At 47.1% G+C, this 22,904-nt stretch overlaps 1 protein-coding gene across 1 annotated transcript in view; it reads right to left on the minus strand.

Moving 5' to 3' along the window:
- LOC144751998 (vomeronasal type-2 receptor 26-like) overlaps positions 1–22,617 on the minus strand; it is a 41,576-nt gene extending 18,959 nt beyond the window's left edge. Inside the window, exons 1-2 of the mRNA XM_078639957.1 lie at positions 22,405–22,617; positions 611–734 (exon numbers count right to left, since the gene is read on the minus strand). Coding sequence (XP_078496083.1) covers positions 611–734; positions 22,405–22,617 — 337 coding nt within the window. The remainder of the gene's footprint in view (positions 1–610; positions 735–22,404) is intronic.
- Between the last annotated feature and the right edge of the window lie 287 nt (positions 22,618–22,904).

Consider the following 22,904-nt stretch of genomic DNA (forward strand, 5'->3'; position numbering starts at 1 on the left):
ATTTGGAACCCCCCCACACTCTCAGATCACAACAAAACCTCAGCATAATCTTAGACTCCTTGCTCAGCATGAAGGACAAGATCAACACAGAGGGACCTCAAGAGCTGCGCTTGTACCTTCCATGGAACTGCAGTCCCCTCCTCCTACCGCCTTGAGATAATTACTGGTGAGTAGTCGCGCTTTACTAGGCACCTGATTGGTTGATTAATAATAAATGCATTTATTTATAGTGTCTTTCTTCAGAGTGCTGTTTGTGTGTGTGTGTGTGTGTGTGACATCTTACATAACTTAATAGCTGTGTTTCTGTTACCACTGTGCCCTTAATCCCAGGATGTAGTAACCCACGAGCAATAACTCCATTTCAGCAATGTATTAGATAGGGTCCTGGGGAGCTACAATTAAAGTGTCTTGTACATTCAGTGATCTGTGGAAAATAAACATTGTAGAACTATGACTAAGTCGAAGTTTTCCTAAAAACAGGTAGTCATTTTCCTAACATTGGCCTGCTTGAGTCTTAGATTTGCAGTGTTTGGTCTCTTTACAAATATGACCACGTCCCGCTTCTAGGAACACCAGTGACGCATGCGCATCAGCTTCGAAGGGTACTCACCAATTTCATTTGAAATCTCACCAGCAGAGCAGGGAACACACTCAAAGCAGCAAACAGGCCATCCTTTCCTCACAGACTGTCTGAACCCAGGGAGACAACTCTCACTGCAGAAGGAACTGGGAGCCTAGGATACAGATTCAGAATGAGAAATTGAAACCATAGCTTATGTCATGTAAAATAGACCACATCATAGCAAAGCAAATAATGCCGTACACCCCTGTATCACACCACTTAGCAACAAATCATACCCGCTGCTCAACAAATATGCAACAATGTCCCTTTATCCCTTACTCTTGACACTGCTTGACAGCTTTGCAGCCTTCGATACAATCAACCATAACATACTGTTTCACAATGATCCTGTTACTTGCCTGGAGAGGAGGGAAGCCATGCCACAGAGTCTGGGCTCTGCTGGCAGACTACAGTTCCCATCTTCCCCTGCAGCCGAACGTGCTCATTAGCGTGAATCCTGACTGCGGCGTGGGAGGCACAAGGGGATAAGCCTGGGCAAAGGGCAAGCCCATCCACGCCTGTCATCACCTGAATGATGCAGGGCTGGGCGCCCCACTAAGCCGTGCAACTTGGGGGAGTTTATTGCCTAAACCAGCCTTGAAGTCGATCACCCAAAACGGCTAATCAAAAGGTGACTAACAAACAGCCGGGGGGGAGATAGTCAACACCCTTGAATCTTTTTTCTCAAGGGCAGCTAACATTTTGTCATAGGAGATTGAGTTGTCAGAGCACCGTCGTTCATTGGAGGAGGACAGGAGAGGGGCAGTTTTCTAACCAAACTCCCAACCCTCCTCAACTCTCACATACTCTGATAATACCATTGCAGGGGATAAAATAATGGCGTTATCAAGACCATATGTTGGTCTAAGTGGAAATGAATACAGTGGGAAGACAGAGGGGTATAGTTTTGTTGACAGGTAGGGGAGCAGGAGGGCCAAGTAGGAAATCAAACACTAGATTTCGCCTCAGCCACCTCACTGTTCGTCTTGGTTCTGGTAAATTATCTGGAGCTGAGAGAGGGGCAAAGGGAAGTGACGTAACAGCTTATGGATAAGCACTCCACTGGCTGACGACCCATGCTAGAAGCTGTGTAGGTAGCGGCGAGGGCTTAAACAGACATATTATTATGGCAAAGAGAGTGGGGTGGGTGGTTCGTTCCATAAAAGAGGTAAGGAGCGATTATGTAGTCATTAACTTCAAAGATCAATTTATGGCCAAGAATTTGCTTAGGGAATTTTCAAATGACTTTTTTCTGGGACCCAGATGTCTGTGTTCCGTTTGGATTATTTTTATAGATCCTCTTTACCATCATCTTTTGAGCACATGATGGGCCTTATTGGTATGGCCTGTGCTACCACCATTGTCAACTTAGTCTCCAGTATCTCTGTTAGAACAATAATAAGGGTAGAGAATCACTTCACCCCTTTGACAGATCAAGAGTCTTGCAATTGACTGTGCCCTGCTGACCCAAAATATAACTTGGCTGACCATACTGAGTCAACAAACCAAAGAGGAGCAACGCCTCTAGAGGTATTCATGGGCAAATGTAAATCAAGGGTAAAATTAGCAACCTGGAATGTTGCGGGCATTTACCTAAATTTGGGTAATGTACAGTGGATGTCCCTTTGGCAGAATCTGGACATACTATGTTTACAGGAGACGTGGGCAATAGACCCAATATTTGTAGATGAGTATCGATCATTTCAAATGGAAGCAATCCGCTCTTCATCAGGTAAAGCTAGAGGTGGTTTATAGATTTTAATATCAAATACATTGCCCATTTAGATTTTTGTTATTAGAAAGGTAAGGGGATTGAGAGTGGCTTCTGATAAACTTTTATAACTAGAATTTTGGTGGTAACATGTCATCAATGGTGGTTTCATTAGAAAAGGAGATTAACAAAATCAGTGGAGCTCTGTCGAAAAAATGCCTCAATATTTTGTGGCTAGGTAATTTTAATACCAAGCCATGTAAACACTCAATGGACATTGTTTGTGCTCCAGTGGACACATTGGGTGATGGAAGTTATCATTTTACACATCACAAATATGGAAATAGCCTGAATTTTATGTTATCCTCCAAGTATTTGGAAATAATTGATAAGGTAGGTACACACCTTTATACAGAGTATAAGTGCACAATACGTTTTGTAGTAGAATCTGACCATCTTCAAGGTAAGATTACCCAAATGGACTCTAAGGGGCATATCACCAAGGGCCAGCAATACAATTTTCGCCGATTTAGCGTATGTTTTTCGGGCGAAAATCTGCGATAATTATATCACATTATTTACAAGAACACGCTAACCTGTGTTTCCTTGACTTAGTTCCCGTTTTTCACACGCCTCGCTTCGCCTCGCATCGATAATGAGATGCATAGTAGGCGTGACTGTGAAAACAACATGGGAAAATATCACAACGGCAGCTTCACGATATTAACAACAAGGGATAGCAATAATTTAAATTGGGCTTACTCTGCCTTAACTCAGGAATCTAGCGTCTGTTAAATTCCTGACCAAGGCATACCTAACATGGGAGGTGGTTGAGAAAATGTGGCTCAAGCAGCAATCACCAAAAATAGTTGGGAATTCAGGAAAGTAATAAATGCTTCCTTAAAAAAAAATAATTAGATATCATTGGACACCCATGTCAGCGAGGATGCCTGGGTGGCCCACTTTGAACACATCTGTTGGGTAAAGGGTGAATCCCCGAATGACCCAGTTATAGCAGTGCCAGTCCCAATGGAGTACTTGCTGTTCAATCTGGAAGAAGTAAGAACCATGTTGGGTAAGTGCAGTAGTGCAAAGGTCCCGGGTCTAGATGGGGTTCCTATTGATTTTTTTCTAGAGCACCAAGACCTGTGGGCCCCACTCCTAATCAATGTATTTAACGCTATATCTAAGTCTGGTCCCCTAGCCTCCTGGAAAACTAGCATTATTGTTCCAATTTACAAAAAGGGAGACAAAGCAAAACTGCAGTAGTATAGACCTATCTCCCTTTTGGTTAGTACCAAGAAATTGGTGGGCTGCCTACTGGTAAACAGACTGGAAGAGTGGGCAAGGGAGGAAAACATCCTGATTCCAGCCCAGTATGGCTTTGAAAGGGGTTGAGGGACGATCGACCAGTGCCCTTCATTTGAGCCTGACTACTGCAAAATACACTACAGCTAAGGGTGGTCAGACCTTCATGGTTTTCCTGGATTTAATGGCCGCGTTCAACTGTGTTAGCCATCCTAAACTTTGGAGAATAATGGAAGAAATGAGTATTGATTCAGTAATAGTCAATTTTCCCTGCCAGGGGTATCAAACATCACCATATCAGATGTTGGATGTAATATTAAATCCACGATAGGGCCCCTTGGGAGCCCTCAATGCTCCCAGGACCAATCTTACAGAGCCTGACAGCAACATAGAGCTGCTGCCAACCACAGACATGATTCTGCCCTCTTGCTGGTAGGCCAAGCCAAAGCAGAGCAAGGTAGGAAATTAGGTTTCCTGTATCAGGGAGTTGTAACCATCTCCCAGACAGGATTGAGTGTATTAGGCCAGGGTGGGAGCACTTGCCAGTGCCACATAGTCTGTCAGAAGGGCTCATTTGGTTCCCTCCTTGCATACTCCCGTTAAAACCAGCTCAAGAAACCATTGGTTCCCGCTCTCGTGTGAAACTGAACAAAGGACATGGGAGTAGCCTCTCCACTGTCCAGCCCCTCTTCTGGGAGGGACCCCTGAATCATCCTAGCCCTTTCCTAAGGGTACTTAAGGACTTACCTGTTAGTGGAACCCTAGTTTGTTTGTGGGATTCGATTTAGCTCCAACTCCACTTCATCTTTGACGTTCTGTTCATCCTCGTTAAGTTGTGCTGACCATGCCAGCCTGATAGTATCATCCTTGGATTTGGGACTGATCCTGCAACCAAGAAGACTCCATCTGCTTATGATCTGATCATCCTGCACACCTGCTGCACCATCGGTGTCTGTATTGTATACAGGTTCTTTACTGGGCCGGGTGGACATTTAAAGACATCCAAAGGAATCTCCGTTTGAGTAAAACAGTCATTCCCCTGCAGTCGCAGGCACCGTAACACGACTGACCGATCTGCAGAGCCTGGCCTTCCATGGTCTCAAAAAGGCTCAGCAAATAAGGTGGTGGTTTTGCTTTTTCTCAAGGCCTGAGTTATCTTCTCATTGAGATGAGGCCAGCATCCTCGTAGAATAAACTGCAACTGAACCGCCTGTGCATTGCATTGTTGTATTGTTTCATCACAATCAACTTGTGTCAACTGAGTTAGGTGCATCAAAAAATTCTGTTGATGAGTCTGTCCCCCTATGACTGACCCGTGCCGACGTGGTTGGTTGGACGGACTCTGTCGTCTTCAGCATCACTGTGGCTCAGGCAGAGCTGCTGATTCATTGTACCTGTACTTGAAGCCTCTTGATCAACTGACCTGCTTCCTTGAACTCGAGTGGCCTTCGTCTTCCGTGCCTCCTGGACATCCTGGTGTGGCATCGACTCTGTCCCTTCTGCCTTTGGGTACTTTTTGACATGAAACCGCACCCAGGTTCCAACAGACTCTTTCATCCTTCTGCAACAGTAGTCTTGTCCAGAAGTAATTGATTGTGCTCAACACTGTTTGTAGGCATCCTCATTCCGAGGGTTTCGTTGGGTGAGGTGGCTCCTCAACCGTCTGTCCTCCACGGGGTCTCTTCAGGGTCCAGTGGGAAGGGTCTTTTCCTCTTCAAGACCGCAACATACCCTGAATAGTATTGAATACACAGGGGCATATTATCAAGGGCCTTATCTTTGCTTTTTTGGCTTTAAATATGTTCAGCTCCCGAGTAACTCTGACATAGAAAGTCACACGGAACTGCGGAACAAATTGTCTCCTGCACCTTGGAACTAACAGACTAGTCCCCCAGTGATAACGTTCAATGAAACCTCAGGAAAATAGTAAATTTACTGCATCAAATGTGCTTACTTCATTCACTTACAACTGCAGAAATAAAATGAGTTTCCTTTCCAAATAAACTCCTCCTATTGGTGGCAACTGTTGAGTTCCTATCTGACGTAATTCCATCCACAACTTTAAAACAAAGGGATATTCTCCATAAAAACCGTCTGACATAGTATAACAAGTTAAAGCGAAGAATGAGAACAAGTGCCCTAATCAAACGAGTCAGCCATACTTGGGCCCCGAATCTCACAGGAACGTTTCTGAAGGATCTTTAATGATTTCAATTAAAGATGGATAGAGAGTGTCGAGTCTGGATCCATTTCCCTACAAAAGTAGAGTCACAATCTAATGAAAATCCCTGGGTGTAAATTGCAATAAACAGGGCAAAGCTCAAAAACTCCCACTAAGCAGATTCCTGCAAATTGTTTCATGGAATATCGCAGGAAAATAATTCAGAAAAATTAGCCCTGATACTGGAAGACTCCCTGTTGATTGCACGGTTGAAGAAACAAGGGTCATATTATCAAGGGGGGCGATAGGCAATTTTCACCGGTTTAGCGGCCATTTTCGGCCGCTAAGCGGTGAAAATTCGATCGCCCTATTATCAAGCTGTCGCTAACAGCAGTTAGCGACAGCTTGAAGGCGATAGCGAGCGGTTTGGGGCCTACTTTGCATCTCAGGATATTTATCGCCAATGACATGCAAAGTGGGCGTACCCAACCCGTTAGCGACTGAAAGCAGTCGATAACATCGCTATCGCCTATTAACAAGGCTGGCGTAGGGATGGAAATATACCCGCTATCGCCATAAAATTACGCCTGCTCTGACCAGTTCTTAGCCATGTTATCCAATGGGCGGTGGATAACATGGCTAAGAGCATTTCGTCGCTAATGCGAGAATATCACTGTATTCTCAGTGATATTCTCGCATTTCGCCGCTATCGCTGGATATTTTAGCGCAATGGAGAAAAACGTTGGGGCATATTACCAACAACTAGCGATATTTATCGCTAAATGCGATTAGCGACTTTTTTTTCCCGCTGCCCATCACTGGATATTTTAGCGGAGAAAACATGCTATTCTCAATTGTGCTAAAATATCCAGCGATAGCGGCGAAATACGAGAATATCGCTGAGAATATCACCAAATCACCTTCCTTAATGCCCCAGTGAAGATCTTTGCAGCCTGCGTCTTGGACCATCAGAAGGACGGGGCTTCCTCAGGTGGAGAGAGGCCTATGACGCAGGCAAACACTCAGGAAGGGACAACGTAGCAGTCCTTCGAGCAGTTCTCAACACGTATGTAGTGTCCTCTACTGTGCTTTTATTGTTTCACTGCTGCTTTGGAAAGCGTGGATAGGCCAATGCTGAGGAAGACGTTGGATTGACTCAGGATTCCCCGTGATCTCCTCACAATAATCATAGCTTTGAAACAGCAACATGGTGTAGAGTCCAAATGGGGGGAGAAAGACCGAACCAGAACTAATTCCACGACGAATGGCTTGAAACAAGGCGCCTTCTCACCCCTTTGCTATTTTCTATCTAAATATTCGACCTTCTGGAGTATTTCCTTCAAACCAACAAACTCCCTCCAGAGCTAGCACACATCGGTGCTTATAGCCTCATGTGTGCCGATGATATTGTCATACTATATTGCACACCAATTGGCCTTCAAAGAAACCTAAATGAATGTAACTGATATGCAAAAGAAAACTTTCTGGTCCGAAACATTTAAAAAAGCAAAGTATGACCTTTTAGAGGGAAAAAGCAATCCCGCCCTTTTACTTGGTCATTGGGAGGTAAACCATTTGAGACCGTGAAAGAATATACTTATCTGGGGCAATTTTGTTTCCAAACCTTACAAAATGCTACGGAAACTGTTAAAAGCGAACCAATCAGTCCCGGGCCAAGCATTGCGCCTTGAGTTTCCGTTAGTGAGCACAAACGCTAGAGCTATTTCTAACATATTAAGATGGACTTCTAACCTTTTACACGCTGACTCTGGTGCTTTAAGGCACATTTTAAAATTGGGGACTTTTAGAGACGAGTCGTTGCAGTTTACTTTCAAACGGGATCTTAACATTTGAAGCTCTTTTTAAAAAACGTGACACCAAGATTAAGCTTCGAAGTGGACATTGATCAGTGACTCAACTAAAGCACTACAACCAAGACGTGAAAAGCATAGAATATTAGTCCCCCGAGCAATAGCTTCCTCTTCAGTTAGAGCAGAGAGTCCGGCGCTGCACCCTCTCAGTTCGACTAGGAATCCCCCCACTGAAAGCTGACACTTCCAGGTGGAATATCCCAGGGAACAGGTCAGGTATCTGTGACTTATGTACAGGAGGAGCACAAGATCCACCCCATGTTTTGTCAATCTGTCCAGATTCGATCTTGGTAGACTGCCGGCGGCGGTTTATGAAGCCCACACGTTTCAGATACTATGTACATTCTATGCAATACTTAATCTGGTTATGCAAGGCACCGCCACACAAATGTGTTTGTCACAACCTGTTCAAGTTTTTAAAGAGTTTGTTAAAGCTATTATAAAGTGTATAAGAATACATGTTCAATATTTATGCATTTTGTGTTTGTTGAGCTCAGTAGAGGTCTGAATCAATAATGAATAAACCTGTAAACTTGAACTAAATCAGCCTTCTACAAGGATAAACTCATCTAAATATTTTGCATTGATAACACAGGTGCCATCTTTTTATGTAGGGAGCTGAAGTCTGGATGTGGAGGATACCTTTCCCTATCGAGAGGTATTGTTTAATAAAAAACAGCCCTGGTCAAACATGGTGGAAAACAGCGCTTTAGTGATGGAGAGAAGTATGGCAGCCATTTTCTAGATTCATTAGAAAATGAGTACCAAGACCAATTGACCCCAGAAAAAAAAGGTTTACAGTGCGAGGATAGATTCTTAAAGAAGGATGAGTCCCTTCCTGGCTCTGGCTTCAATTATATTTGTCATCTAGTACTTGGTTTGCGATGCTTGACTGAAACCATGAGGCTTGCACCCATCCTGCTATGCCATTCCATTTGGAGAAGGGATACGGCTAACCTAACCCAAACTATTATAAAAAAATTGTTTGAAGTTGGATAATGTACACAAAATCACATGTTTGCAGTATATAAGGACCACTCTGACTTCTATAGGACCAGCCGAACTATTCACAAACCCTGGTTCTTGCTGGAAGTTCTCAAAAATGAGAGTAAAAGCAATATTTCTATCCATGGCAGATTATGAAAGAAAGGAAAGTATCAGCAATGTTATTATACCAATCGACCCCGCCTCTACCAGAGGGAGAGAACTTGTATCAAGAAAAGGTTAGGAATCCACAGCATAGATTTATTCTGTTGAGGCTCCAAATGAATTTGGGGGCATATTACCAAGAAATGGCGTTAAAATGATCGCTGCTTTAGCGGCAGGAAACTGTCGCTAAAGCTCCAATAATGGGCTTGATAACATGCCCTTGAGAATTCCAATAGAAGCCCATGTTCACACCCGAACATGGGCTTCTATTGGAATTCTCATATTATCAAGCCCATTATTGCTGCTAAAGCGGCGATAATCTTAGCGCCGTTATTGATAATATGCCCCAAAATTCTTTGATGTTGGGTTTCCCCTCAAAGAGGTTCCATTTTACCGAACTAACACCACACCCGGGCAATAATGCTCTGAGCAGCCTGATCGCCACCCATTCTTCTTTTGTGGCTTTTATAAAGAACAGAGATCAAGATGTATTTTACCTCTTTTATGACGCTACCATTTTAACCAACCCCGCCCTGCTGTGTACTTCTCAAAAATGTAATGACCCATTTATATGTTTTTTGTTAGCCATATTTCTTTAGGCCTAGAGGTAAACTGGATCACACAATTTATTACTCAGCACTTTATAAAGTTCATAAGAGGGGATTTTTTGAGGGGGGAAACAGTTAAAAAAAGAAATATATGTATGAGGTAATTTGCAACTGTTTTAGGGGTTTCAACTTGATGGGCGTATTGCTCATAATTAATTTCAAGTGTCTCCCCGCCTTGCATCCTCTCTAAAAAATCAATTCTTTATTTTATGCTCCTCGTTAGCCATATTTCTGTGGGCTTGAATAAGAAGGATGAACCTGTGTTCAGATGAGAAACTGTCGATGCTCTTTGATTTGTATAATTTACCATTCAGCACTCGATTGAAGCTAACAAGAGGGAATTCTGAGGGGGGAATTGTCATAAACGTGTAGAATAATTGCTTTTATAAGGCAATTAGTACCTGTCCTAAGGGTTTCAACGTGATGGCCGTATTGTCCATAATACATTTTAGATACTCTATATTTTAAACAATTTTTAGGAATATATTGGAAGAATAGGATAATGTGAATTCAGGAATCGTAGTGTTGATTAGATAAGTAGGTCGCTGTCTACCTCGAGCGAAGCTTCTAGTGACGAATCCATCTAATAGTGGTATTAAATAATTCCCTCTCTTGATATTCCCAGGTTTGAACTACTTCTGACATGGTCTCCGCATTCCTATTTTTACAATAAAATGTTATCTACTGTTATTTTTACCCTGCATTGCACTTTTATGATCTATGTCTTAATTGGATTAAACACATGTAGGGATTTATTGACCTAAGTGTTGTACAATATAAGATGAACAGTTACAATCAGGACAAAAAAGCAGACTATGGAATTTATCAAAAGTAAGTGCCAGGGTCCTAGGTAATTCTCAGGAGGCAACACCCACTGCACCTGCGAGTGCTGGCAAATACCAGGACCATTGGATGTTTTCAGGAACTTCTACAGTTTCTGGTAGTGGTGGATCTGGTGGAGAGCCAATGCCCTTGGCTGGTAGAGGTGATCAATCAATCAATCAATCAATCAATCAATCAATCAGTACATTTATAGAGCGCGCTACTCACCCGTGAGGGTCTCAAGGCGCTAAAGGGAGGGGTGCTGTCATTGCTCGAATAGCCAGGTCTTGAGGTGCCTCCGGAGGGTGAGGTCCTAGGTCAGTCGAAGATATGCGGGGAGTGAGTTCCATGTCTTTGCTGCCAGGTAGGAGAACGATCTTCCCCCAGCGGTGGTTCTGTGGATCCGTGGAACGGTGGCGAGGGCGAGGCTGGCAGAGCAGAGCTGGCGGGTGGGGGTGTAGAACGAGAGGCAATCATTGAGGTATTCGTATCCTTTGTCATGGAGCGCTTTGTGTGTGTGGGTGAGGAGCCTGAACGTGATCCTCTTGTTAGGTTGGCGGATATGTGGCTGTGGCGGGGGATGTCGAGGATGAGTCGGGCAGAGGCGTTTTGTATGCGCTGAAGTCATTTCTGTAGTTTGGCTGTGGTACCTGCGTAGAGGGCGTTCCCATAGTCCAGTTGGCTGGTGACGAGGGCCTGAGTGACGGTCTTTCTGGTTTCTGTGGGGATCCACCTGAAGATTTTTCGGAGCATGCGCAGGGTGTTGAAGCAGAATGAAAATAGGGCGTTGACTTGCCTGGTCATCAATAGGGAGGAGTCCAGGATGAATCCTAGGTTACGTGCGTGGTCCGTGGGAGTAGGCGCGGAGCCCAGTGCTGTGGGCCACCAGGAGTCGTCCCAGGCAAAGAGGGATTGTCCGAGGATGAGGACCTCCGTCTTGTCTGAGTTCAGCTTCAGGTGACTGAGCTTCATCCATTCTGTGACGTCTTTCATTCCTTTCTGGAGGTTGGTTTTGGCGGTGGCTGGGTCCTTGCTGAGGGAGAGTATCAGTTGGGTGTCTTCGGCTTAGGAAATGATGTTGATGTTGTGTTTTCGTGCGATGGCGGCGAGGGGGCTCATGTAGATATTGAAGAGGGTTGGGCTGAGTGAGGAGCCCTGGGGTACGCCGCAGATGATCTTGGAAGCCTTGCAGCGGAAGGGAGGGAGGCAGACTCTCTGGGTTCTGTCGGAGAGGAACGATGTGATCCAGTCCAGGGCCTTTCCTTGGATCCCAGGGTTGTAGAGGCGGGTTATTAGGGTGCGGGGACAGACGGTGTCAAAGGCTGTCGAGAGGTCTAGGAGAATGAGGGCAGTTGTTTCTCCGTTGTCCATCATGGTCCTGATGTCATCGGTGGCTGCGATGAGGGCGGTTTCGGTGCTGTGGTTTGCTCGAAATCCGGAATGGTCGAGCGTACTGTTTGTCTCAAGGAAGGCGGTCAGCTGTTTATTGACGGTCTTCTCGATGACTTTGGCCGGGAAGGGAAGAAGAGAGATGGGGCCGAAGTTCTTGAGGTCTTTGGGGTCCGCCGTGGGTTTTTTCAGTAGGGCGTTGATCTCTGCGTGCTTCCAGCTCTCCGGGAAGGTGGCTGAGGTGAAGGAGCTGTTTATGACGTCCCGGAGGTGGGGTGTGATAATGCTGTCGGCTTTGTTGAAGATATGATGAGAACATGGGTCAGAGGGGGATCCGGAGTGGATGGTGTTCATGACGTGGGTGGTGTCTTCCGTGCTGATGGGTGTCCATGCGTTGAGGGTGGTGGTGGTGGGGGTCGTTGGTTCTGTGATTGGGGGCGGAATCTGGGGTCCGAAGCTGTGGTGTATATCCACGATCTTTCGGTGGAAGAATGTGGCGAGGGAGTTGCAGAGGTTTTGTGACGGTGTGATGTCGTTGTTGCTGGCGCTGGGGTTGGAGAGCTCTTTGACGATGCTGAAGAGTTTCTTGCTCTTGTGGGTGTTCTTGTCCAGTCGCACTTTGAAAGATGTCCTTTTGGTGGTGCGAATCAGCTGGTGGTGTTCACGGGTGGCGTTTTTGAGGGCTCTCATGTTTTCTGAAGTCCGATCGTGGCGCCAGGTTTTTTCAAGGGTCCAGCAGGATTTCTTTGATTCTTTGAGGGTGTCTGTGAACAATGATGTTTTTCTGTTGCCGGTCTTGCCTGGGGGGTTCTTCAGTGAAGCGAGGTCGTCGGCGCAATTGGCGATCCATTGTGCGAGGTTGTGGGCTGCGTTGATGGGGTCAGCGGTGTAGGCTGGCGGGTTCTGGCTTAGTGATGAGAGGAGCTGGTCTGTGGTGATTTTGCTCCAGCATCTGCGGGGGATTTGTTGTGTGCGGTGGTGGGATGTATTCTTTTTGAAGGTGAAGTGGATGCATCTGTGATCGGTCCTGTGTAGTTCTGTGGAGTGGCTGAAGGAGGCGTGGTTGCTGGCGGAGAAGATGGGGCCGAGCATGTGGCCAGCGAGGTGGGTGGGTGTGTCAACCAGTTGCTTGAGTCCGAGGTTGGCCAGGTTGTCGAGTAGGGTAGTGGTGTTGTTGTCGTTGTTTTTCTCTAGGTGGAAGTTCAGGTCCCCTAGGAGGATGTATTCTGGTGAGGCTAGGGCGTGCGGGCTGATGAAGTCGGCGATGGTTTCGCTGAATTGTGTGCGGTGTGTATTTGGAAGTGTAGGTGTTCGGCGGCGGAGAGTGTGTCCTTGGCGTTGGTCGTGACGTTGATGGTGTTCTTGTAAATGATAGCGATTCCTCCTCCGGTTTGGTTTGTGCGGTCCTTCCTGGTGATCTTGTAGCCGTCGGGCATGGCTATGGCGATGTCTGGGGCCGAGGCCGAGTTCATCCAGGTCTCAGTGAGGAAGGCGACGTCTGGTGTTGTTGAGTTGAGGAGGTCCCAGAGTTCGACAGCGTGCTTGTGGATGGAGCGTGTGTTGAGGAGGATGCACTTGAGGTGGTTGTTGTTGTTACTTGGTCTGGCTGACGGGGGGCAGGAGCGGAGGCAGGTGAATTTGCAGGTTTCACAGGTGAAGGGTCCATGGGTGCGTTTTGGGGTGGCTCGGTAGCAGACGGGCGGTCGTCCGGTGTTGAGTGCGTTGAGGGCGGCGGAGTCGTATTTGTAGTCGGGTGCCCTGGCTCCGGCGGGGTCCAGGGTTTCCGGCGCTGGGCACGGTCCAGACGCAGACGGGCTTGCCTTTGGTGCGGCTTCATCGGCCTCCATATGAGGGGTTGAGGTAGGGAGGAGCAGCTGGGAGGTGGGAGTAGGGCGGCGAATGGGGACGGCGGGAGGGGTGGGGGGGCGGGGATGCAGGTACGCAGCGGCGGGGCGAAGTCACAGAGGGGAATGGGGAGAGCGGGGGACAAGCGGGGAACGAGGGTCACAGAAGGCAAGGGGTCACAGAGGCAAAGGGGGCACAAGGCACAAGGGGAACAAGTTTCAAAAAACGAAAGAAACACGGAGCAGCAAATACCAAGCAGCGATCACCTGAGGGGTCTCAAGCGGCACCAGGCGACAGCGGGGACAGCGTCACGGGAGGCCCGTGCGGCGGCTGGGGGGCGACCTACCTGTGGGCAGGGTCGCAGGTGCCACTCTTGTGGGCTGCCTTGGCAGCCAGCTGTTTAAGAGATGCTTTTCCTCTGGGGCCTTTGCAAGAAGTCTGCCCGGCACAGATCATGGTGACAGCCTCAGCTGTCTCTGTACGACATACAAGATGTTATCCTCCTAAACTGTGCAGTATAGACTATTTCAGGTTATCTGAAGCTGTAAAAATTTTTATGTATTTAATTATTAAGTACTCTCTTCATGTACTCATTTTAAATGAATGTCAAAGAAGCGTTGTTACGAAGTAGGTACCGGGGCCAAGCATTGCGAAACACTGGCACAAATTAAGCACTTTTAGAGTCTGTTGATTCACAAGGCGTTAGAAGTGTATAGTGTGGGAGCCTCTACCAAAGGGAAACATTTCTGCATTTCTTTTCACATGGGTGACCTGATATTCTTATGAAGTCAACAAACTGGGTGCTGGATGTACAAAGCAATTTTGCCATTCAAAATCAAAAGGTTTGCAACCACAAATAATGTTTTTGTGCCTACCAATCCCGTTTTGAGATTTGGCAAAGACATTTCAAGTAAAAAACCTGGGGGCACATTAGCAAGAAACTTGTTAAAATTATCGCTGTTTTAGCGGCAGGAAACTGCCGCTAAAAACTGCGATAATGGGCTTGCTAATATGCATTATGGAAATTCCCATAGAAGCCCAGGTTAGATGTGCAGGACATATAACTTGGGCTTCTATTGGAATTCTATAACGCATATTAGCAAGCCCAGTATCGCCGTTTTAGCGGCAGTTTCCTGCCGCTAAAACAGCGATAATTTTAATGAGGTTCTTGCTAATATGCAGGTTTCTGGATATCTCCCAAATCGTAAAAAGGGAGGGGCTTAAAAGAGTGTTCCTTAATCAATCAATCAATCAAACATTTGTAGAGCGCGCTACATACCAGCGAGGGTCTCAAGGCGCTGGGGGGTGGGGGGGCTGCTGCTACTCGAAGAGCCAGGTCTTGAGCAGTCGTCTGAAGGTCAGCAGGTCCTGGGTCTGACGTAGGCCGGTAGGGAGAGTGTTCCAGGTCTTGGCGGCGAGGTAGGAGAAGGATCTGCCGGCGGTGGTTTTCCGGATGGGTGGAACTGTGGCAAGGGTGAGGTTGGCTAAGCGGAGGCTGCGGGTGGGGGTGTAGCAGCTGAGTTGACCAGTAAGGTATGCTGGTCCGGCGTTGTGTAGGGCTTTGTGTGCGTGGATGAGGAGTTTGAAGGTGATCCTCTTGTTGACGGGGAGTCAAAGTAGGTCTCTCAGGTGGGGTGTGATGTGGTTGCGTCGGGGGACATCGAGGACTAGTCGTGCCGAGGCGTTCTGGATGTGTTGGAGCTGTCTTAGGAGTTTGGTTGTTGTTCCTGCGTAGAGGGCGTCCAGTCTGCTGGTGACGAGGGCCTGGGTAACGGTTTTCCTCGTGTCTGAGGGGATCCACTTGAAAATCCTGCAGAGCATTCGGAGCGTGTTACAGCAGGAAGCGGAGACGGCGTTGACCTGCTTGGTCATGTAGAGGGCAGAGTCGAGGATGACCCCCAGATTGCGAGCATGGTCTGTGGGTTCCGGGGGTGTTCCTAGCGATGCTGGCCACCAGGAGTCGTCCCAGGCTGAGGGGGTGGAGCCGTCTTGTCTGAATTCATCTTCAGTCTGCTCTCCTTCATCCATTCGGAGACGGCCTACATTCCTCTGTGAGGTTGGTTTTGGCGGTGTGGGGGTCTTCAGTAAGGGAGATGATCAGCTGTGTGTCGTTGGCGTAGGAGATGATGTTGAGGCTGTGCTCTCCGGCGACGTGGGCGAGTGGTGCCATGTAGATATTAAACAGTGTCGGGCTGAGGGATGATCCTTGTGGAATGCCGCAGATGATCTCCGTGGTCTGGGAGCGGAAGGGTAGGAGGCGGATGCTCTGGGATCTGCAGGAGAGGAAGGATGTGGTCCAGGCCAGGGCCTTCTCTTGGATTCCGGCGTCGTGGAGGCGTGCTGTTAGGGTGCAGTGGCAGACTGTGTCGAAGGCGGCTGATAAGTCCAGAAGGATGAGGGCGGCTGTTTATCCTTTGTCCATGAGGATCCTGATGTCATCTGTGGAGGCAATGAGGGTGGTCTCGGTGTTGTGGTTGCTGCAGAAGCCGGATTGGGAGGAGTCCAGGATATTGTTCTCTTCGAGGTAGCGGATCAGCTGGCTGTTGACGATCTTCTCCTTGACTTTCGCTAGGAAAGAGAGCAGGGAGATGGCCCGGAAGTTCTTGAGGTCCTTGGGGTCCGCCTTGGGTTTCTTCAGTAGGGCGTTGATCTCTTCGTGCTTCCAGCTCTCCGGGAAGGTTGCTGTCTTGAAGGAGATGTTGATTGTTTTCCGGAGATGGGGTGCGATGGCTGTGCTGGCTTTGTTGAAAACATGGTGTGGGCATGGGTCAAAAGGGGATCCAGAGTGGATGGAGTTCATGGTCACGGTGGTGCCTTCGTCGTTGACGTTGGACCAGGCGGTCAGGCGGTTGGTGCGGGTGGTGGTTGCATGGGTGTTGGACTCGGCGGCGGAGGCGGTGGTGGCAGTGTTGAAGCTGTCGTGGATGTCGGTGACCTTGCGGTGAAAGAAGGTAGCCAGTGAGTTACACAGGTCTTGCGATGGGAGAACATCGTTGGTGTTGGAGCTGGGGTTGGAGAGTTCTTTCACGATGTTGAAGAGCTCTTTGCTGTTGTGTGTGTTGCTGTCTAGGCGGTCCTTGAAGGCAGTCCTCTTGGCGGCCCTGATGAGTTAGTGGTGTCTGTGGGTGGAGCTCTTGTGGGCTGTGTAGCTGTCAGGTGTTTGGTCGTGGAGCCAGCTCTTCTCCAGGTTCCGGCAGGCGCGCTTGGAGGTCCGGAGGTCTTCGGTAAACCATGTGGATTTCTTGTTGGTGTGGCTGGCGGCAGGTGTTCTGAGTGGGGCGAGGGTGTCGGCACAATCGTTGATCCACTGTTTGAGGTTGATGGCGGCGGTGTTGGCGGCGGTGGTGTCGGCGGGTTGTCTCAAGGTGAGGGTGGTGGTCAGTTGGTGCTCAGTGACCTTGCCCCAGCAGCGGCGTGGAATCTGTTGGGTGCGGTGGTGTGTGGTGGGTTTCCTAAAGGTGAAGTGGATGCATCTGTGGTCGTTCCAGTGGGGTTCAGTTGTGTGGTTGAAGGAGATGTGGGGACTTGAGGAGAAGATGGGGTCCAGTGTGTGTCCAGCGGCGCCGTGGGAGTCGTCACGAGCTGTTTGAGTCCGAGGTTGTCGAGGTTGTCGATTAGGGCGGTGGAGTTGGCATCGTTGTTGTCCTCGAGGTGGAAATTCAGGTCCCCCAGGTGGATGAAGTCCATGGAGGCGAGGTCGTGGGTGCTGAGGAGGTCGGTGATGGTGTCACTGAACTGTGGTCGGGGTCTGGGTGGTCTATATACGAGTGTTCCTCTGAGGGTGGTGTTGGGCGTCGGTGTGGATCTGTGCATGTGCTCAGCGGTGGTGAGGGTGTTGTCGGTGTTTATCGAGACTCTGAGGGTGTTCTTGTAGATGATGGCGATTCCCCCTCTCATTCCGTTAGTGCGGTCTCTGCGGGAGATCTTGTAGCCTTCTGGGATGGCTATAGCGATGTCTGGTCCTGAGGTGGTGTTCAGCCAGGTCTCCGTCAGGAGGGAGACGTCGGGGCGGTAGAGTCGAGGAGGTCCCAGAGTTCGATGGCATGCTTGCAAGCCGAGCGGATGTTGAGGAGGATGCATCGGAGGTGATTGCGTTCTCTGGATGATGGTTTGGCGGGCCGGATGCTGGTGAAGCTGTAATTCCAGCAGGTGAAGGATCCTTGGGTGCACTTCAGGGTGGCCCAGTAGCAGCAGTGCATGCGTCCTGGGTTGAGGGCGTGGAGGGTGCTGGGGTTGTAGTGCAGTCCGGTGTTTTGGCGGCCCCGGGGTCCAGGGGTTCTGGCGCAGGGCGCGGTCCAGGCACGGACGGGCGCTGACGGGCTTGCCTTTGGTGCGCCTTTGGTGCGCAATCGGCGCGCCCGCTGCGCGCGTCCACTGCACGTCTTGGCGGTGGTCGTCATAAGAGGCGAGGTCTGAGGGTGGAGCAGCTGGGAGGTGGGAGCTGGTCGGCGAGGGGGGTGTGGCCGTATGGGAGTGGCGGGAACAGCTGGGCACAGAAGGCGAGAGTGGGGGGTGGGTGGGCGAGGGTGCAGCTACGGAGGGGAGTAAGGGAAGGAACAGAGCAGAAAATGCAACAGTCAAACAATAATACCAAAACGGGAGACAGACCACGGTTGATCTGGGCACAGGCTCAAACCCCAGTCAGGACATCAGCAGCAGGGGAGAGCACTCACAGGTGGTGCTGAGGCGGAAGGGGAGTGACCCGTCCCTGGAGCAGGGTCGAGGGTCACCCTGCTCCATGGTAATAATTGTTATGTTAAATGTAAAATAAATTGACTTATAAAGAGCATGCTACCAGAAAGGTTTCAAAGCGCTACCCAGCTCCTCAGCACAGGATAGACAAGCCAGACCTTACTAATTAAAAGGAAGATGGGAACAGCCCCGGTTTTTAGCCGCTTCCAAAAAACTCTAAACGATTTGTAAGATCTCAGCATGTGTGTCAGATCGTTCCTGAGCGTAGGGCAGATACACACAAATTAACGGCCACCTTGATGAGATAATTGCCTGCTGGGTTGCTCGAAGTGTTCGACTTGGACAGTACCAGCTACCAACTTTTGGGACTGGCAATTTCTGGTTGGCTGAATTGTGAAATGGTACACAGTAACACAGTAGTGGATGCACACAAACACCAACCCTAGTACCGGTGTGATTGTCGTCATAGTTGGTGCAGGAGAGGAAGTGGGTCGGCGGTGGGTATAAATGTGTGGTATCTTCAACAATTATTAAATTCACATCTTAATAAAACATTATTAAAGTGACGCAAAGAGGGGTTGGTCATCAAGGCATGCGTGTCCTAAAAGCAAGTAAAGTCATAATGTAGGGGAAATAGATGGTAAAGGTGGAGTGGAAACAAGTCCATGGGATTTGACTGGGAGTGTGCATCCTACCTGTAGGTTATGAATATCAAACCACAGGTCTGTAATGTTACAAAAGGGGAAGGAAACAGAAGAGAAAAGGAACATAAGGCTGAGTTCTACGGGGGGTAGTTGGAGAAATTACACAAATAGACCAATGCGCCCAAATTGGGAGCATGGTAATGGCGGCATAAGTCTAAAAGAGGGAATCTCACCGCAGTGCCGGTGATAATTCTGACCCGGCTCCGCTCGAGACCGGGTTTTGGTATTCGACAGGTTATGTGTTGCGTATTTCGGAAGTACTGTTCTCCAGCGGGTATGTGGAGATACTGTAAAGAAACATCAACCGTGTAAGGTTCTAATCAGGTGGAGTTCAAGGTTAACATTCTTTTTTTCTCTAGATCCTCATAACCCCAAAAAGTGGGTTGTTGTGTGACTCACCTTGGATCTATGGTATTGCTAAATTAAAAAATCTTCAGGGTGATTTACTCAGGACTGTGTCTTTGTCCACATGTGTGAAGCGCGGGCAGAGTGAAGAATTCTAAGAAACATGTATCCCTGAAGCGGTAATCAATATGCCAGGTCGTAGTCCACATAGAATATAAGTATAAAAGAAGAAGGGGTGAAAAAAAAGAACAAGCCGGAATGTAATTCTAGCGGCTATTGTTTCTTCTCATCTCTATGTAATAGATATGTAAACATATACAATCACTTGTAATGTCCGGTATTTCAAAAAGTATACTAGTGCAGTTAAAGATCTTAATTTAAGGAATATACTAGAAGAGAGCCAGGTCGTTGGTGGTTGGCGTCTCTTGCTATTAGCCCAATTCAAATCTATGCATATGCATGCGATCGTGATCGGTAGGGCTGGAATGATCCTTGATCTGTCTCTTCTTAGTAGGGCGTTTAACTGAGAATAACTCCGTATTACTTAGTCTATGTAGTGCGAAAGGAGTAGTACTTAAAAGGGGGTTTCTTACCCGTAGTGCGGGAAGAAAAACGCCAACAGTAGTGTACCGTAGATGAGCCTGGTCGGAAAAGCGTGCATGACCCATGCCACTTCCTAAATAGTACGAAAGTATCTTACCACCTATATTGAATGCTTATTTCCCTCTATCTTGTCAAGAAAACGATTATGCTCGGCAGCGTTAACTTACCCGTAGTGCGGGAGAACGCCAACAGCGGTGTTGCTCACGGTTTGGTTCCGGGTGCGGTCACGTGTCAGATAACCCGGAAGTGATATAAATAGACCTAGTGAAGGACCCGGATTAGAGAGTCTAGAGCGTAAACTTTGGCCGTGTTTTACCGAAGGTACTCAGTAACTTGGACTTGGAAGACAAGTTACGGAAAAATGAAACTTAGTGTGAAAGCGGCGAGGGGATGCACAGACTTTGTGAGATATCTATAATTGTCATTGCATGCAAAGTAATGTGAGATTAGATTAAATATGGAACAGAGAAAAAGGGGATCAAGCAAAAAAGGTCTCTGATTGTGTATCTGAATGATCATACAGGCTAAAAGTTACAACATTATCACAACATTATTCCTATTGAGCATATATTAATTCTTCAACATTATGACAGCATTATTGCCATAGAGCATATCATGATTTACAGCAAACATCATTAAAGAACTTATGGCAGATGATGGTTCATTCATTGTGGACAGACAATGCCAAGTGAGGCGAATGTATGAGGATCTGAAGATTTTTCTTATCAAAACATGTACAATATATGCATTATGCATTGCCTCATGTGAGTCTCTTATCGAGTCCTCATAAGTTAAGTTACCTCTGGATAAGGACTTCTCAATGTCTTACTGGTATCTCAGTGTAGCAATGACATATACATTTGTATATTCTGCAATTCTCAGAGGTGAGTAATGCTCAGTTACACTCAGGTTGAGGGAAAGGGGACCTGAACAGAAGACGTATTAATTATTCACCTAGAAAATATTGCATCTCATGATCAAAGTTCAAGCCGTGGTCTACCCTCCGGAGACGGAGAATCCACATAGCTTCTAACCGTCTGAGTCTCAGTTCCCTATTGCCACCTCTTATCCCTGGTGGTATTGTGTCTATCCCGTAAAAGGATACTCTTTTGTCCAGACTCTGGTCAAAGCACGCAGCCGCATGCAATGCCACTGGATATCTGGGATCTTGTTTTTGAATAGCTCGGATGTGTTCCGCTATTCTGTCTTTCAGGGGGCGGATGGTGCTGCCCACATATATTTTCTTACAGACACATTCAATAATGTATACTACAAAACGTGTAGTGCAGTTGATGTTTGTCTTGATAATGAATTTAGCTCCTTTTGTGTCGTGAAATTCTTTTGTCTTGTGTTTGGCCCAACGGCACATGGAGAGGAATCCACATTTAAAGAAACCTGTGTTTCTTGCTGTTAGCCAAATGTTAGTTGTTATGTCTCGAGGAATAGTAGGACTGAGCCTATTTCGCAGTGTCCTACCTCTTCTGTAAGTGATTTGTGGGTGTTCTCCTATATATTCTTGGATGCTTTTATCAGCTCTTAAAATGCTCCAATGCTTAGTGAAGCTTCTACGAAGTGATCTGTGTTGGCTGTTGAAGTCAGTGATCATTCGGATTTTTGAGGAGTTGGTTTCTGTGCTTATGTGTCTACTCTTGAGTGTGTCTGCTCTTGTAATTTTCTTAACTTGAGTGGTGGCTTTGTGTAGTAATTCATCTGAGTAACCTCTTTTCTTGAAACGTGTTTGCATTTCCCTCAAGTTGAGATTAAAGTCTTTGTCATTGCTACAGTTTCTGCGTGCTCTTAAGAATTCACCATAGGGAATGGTGTTGATCTGGTGTGGTGGATGGGCACTGTCTGCATGTAGGATTGCATTGCAGGCGGTGCTCTTTCTAAAGAGTCTGCTGTTTAGTTTATTGTCGGAAATATATATTTCCAGATCGAGGAATTCTACTTTGTCTGAACTAGTTACAATGGTGAAACTCATGTCCCATGTATTTTGATTCAAATGTTTGTGAAAGTCCATTAAATGGTCATGCGTACCAGACCAGATTAAAAAGCAATCGTCTATGTATCTTCCCCAAAATACTATTGAATCTACAAATGTCGCACCTTTCGTCCCCCAAATCAGGTCTTTTCCGAGTGCACCCATGAACAAATTTGCGAAAGAAGGGGAAAATTTAGAGCCCATGGCTACACCTTTATCTGTTTGTACCATGAGTTGTTGAACATGAATACATTGTTTTTAAGAATGAGTTCCATCATGGAGGCCAGCATGTTAGTGTGTTGCCACATAGAGGCTGGTCGGTTTTGTAGGACCTTAGTTACTGTATCCAATCCTAACTCAGGTTTGATGCTAGTATATAAGGCCACCACATCCATGGTTGCTAGAATATTGCCTGGTTGCCACTGCAGATCGGAGAGAAGGCTCAAAATGTGCTTCTTGTCTTGGATAAACGACGGGAGATTGCGAACAAGGGGCCCTAAAAAAAGGTCTACGTACTCTGCTGATCTTTCAGTTGGCCCCCCTATACCGGATATAATAGGTCTGCCGGAAGGGAAGGGGAGGTTTTTGTGTACCTTTGGCAGGGTATAAAGCCAAGGGTAAGAGGGTTTGAAGATTTTCAGATAGAGATATTCATCCTCATTTAGTAAACCCTCCTCTTTCCATGTGAGAAGGAATCTGTTGATAACAGTAGTTAGTGAAGCAATGGGGTTGTGATCTAGCGGTTCATAGCATGTAGTGTCTTGTAGTTGACCTAGTATTTCTTCATAGTAGTCTTTCTTGTTCATGACAACAATGTTGCCCCCTTGTCCGCTTCTCTAATGATAATGTCTTGGTCTTTGGTGAGGGTATTCAGCGCTGCCCGTTCCCCAGATGTTAAATTGTCTTTGTATATAAACGTTCGTTGGTTTTTCACGTTGTCCAGTTTGTCTATATCTTCCAGTACTCTTTTGTGGAAATTGTCTATTGAATTCCCTCCTGGTAGGGTGGGGATCCATTTAGATTTTGATTTGAGCCCACTTACAATACTAAAATCAGACTCAATATTGAGTTCCTCTAGTAGTTTTTCCATATC

This window comes from Lissotriton helveticus, chromosome 4_2 (assembly GCF_964261635.1).
Source record: "Lissotriton helveticus chromosome 4_2, aLisHel1.1, whole genome shotgun sequence".
Classification (NCBI taxonomy): domain Eukaryota; kingdom Metazoa; phylum Chordata; class Amphibia; order Caudata; family Salamandridae; genus Lissotriton; species Lissotriton helveticus.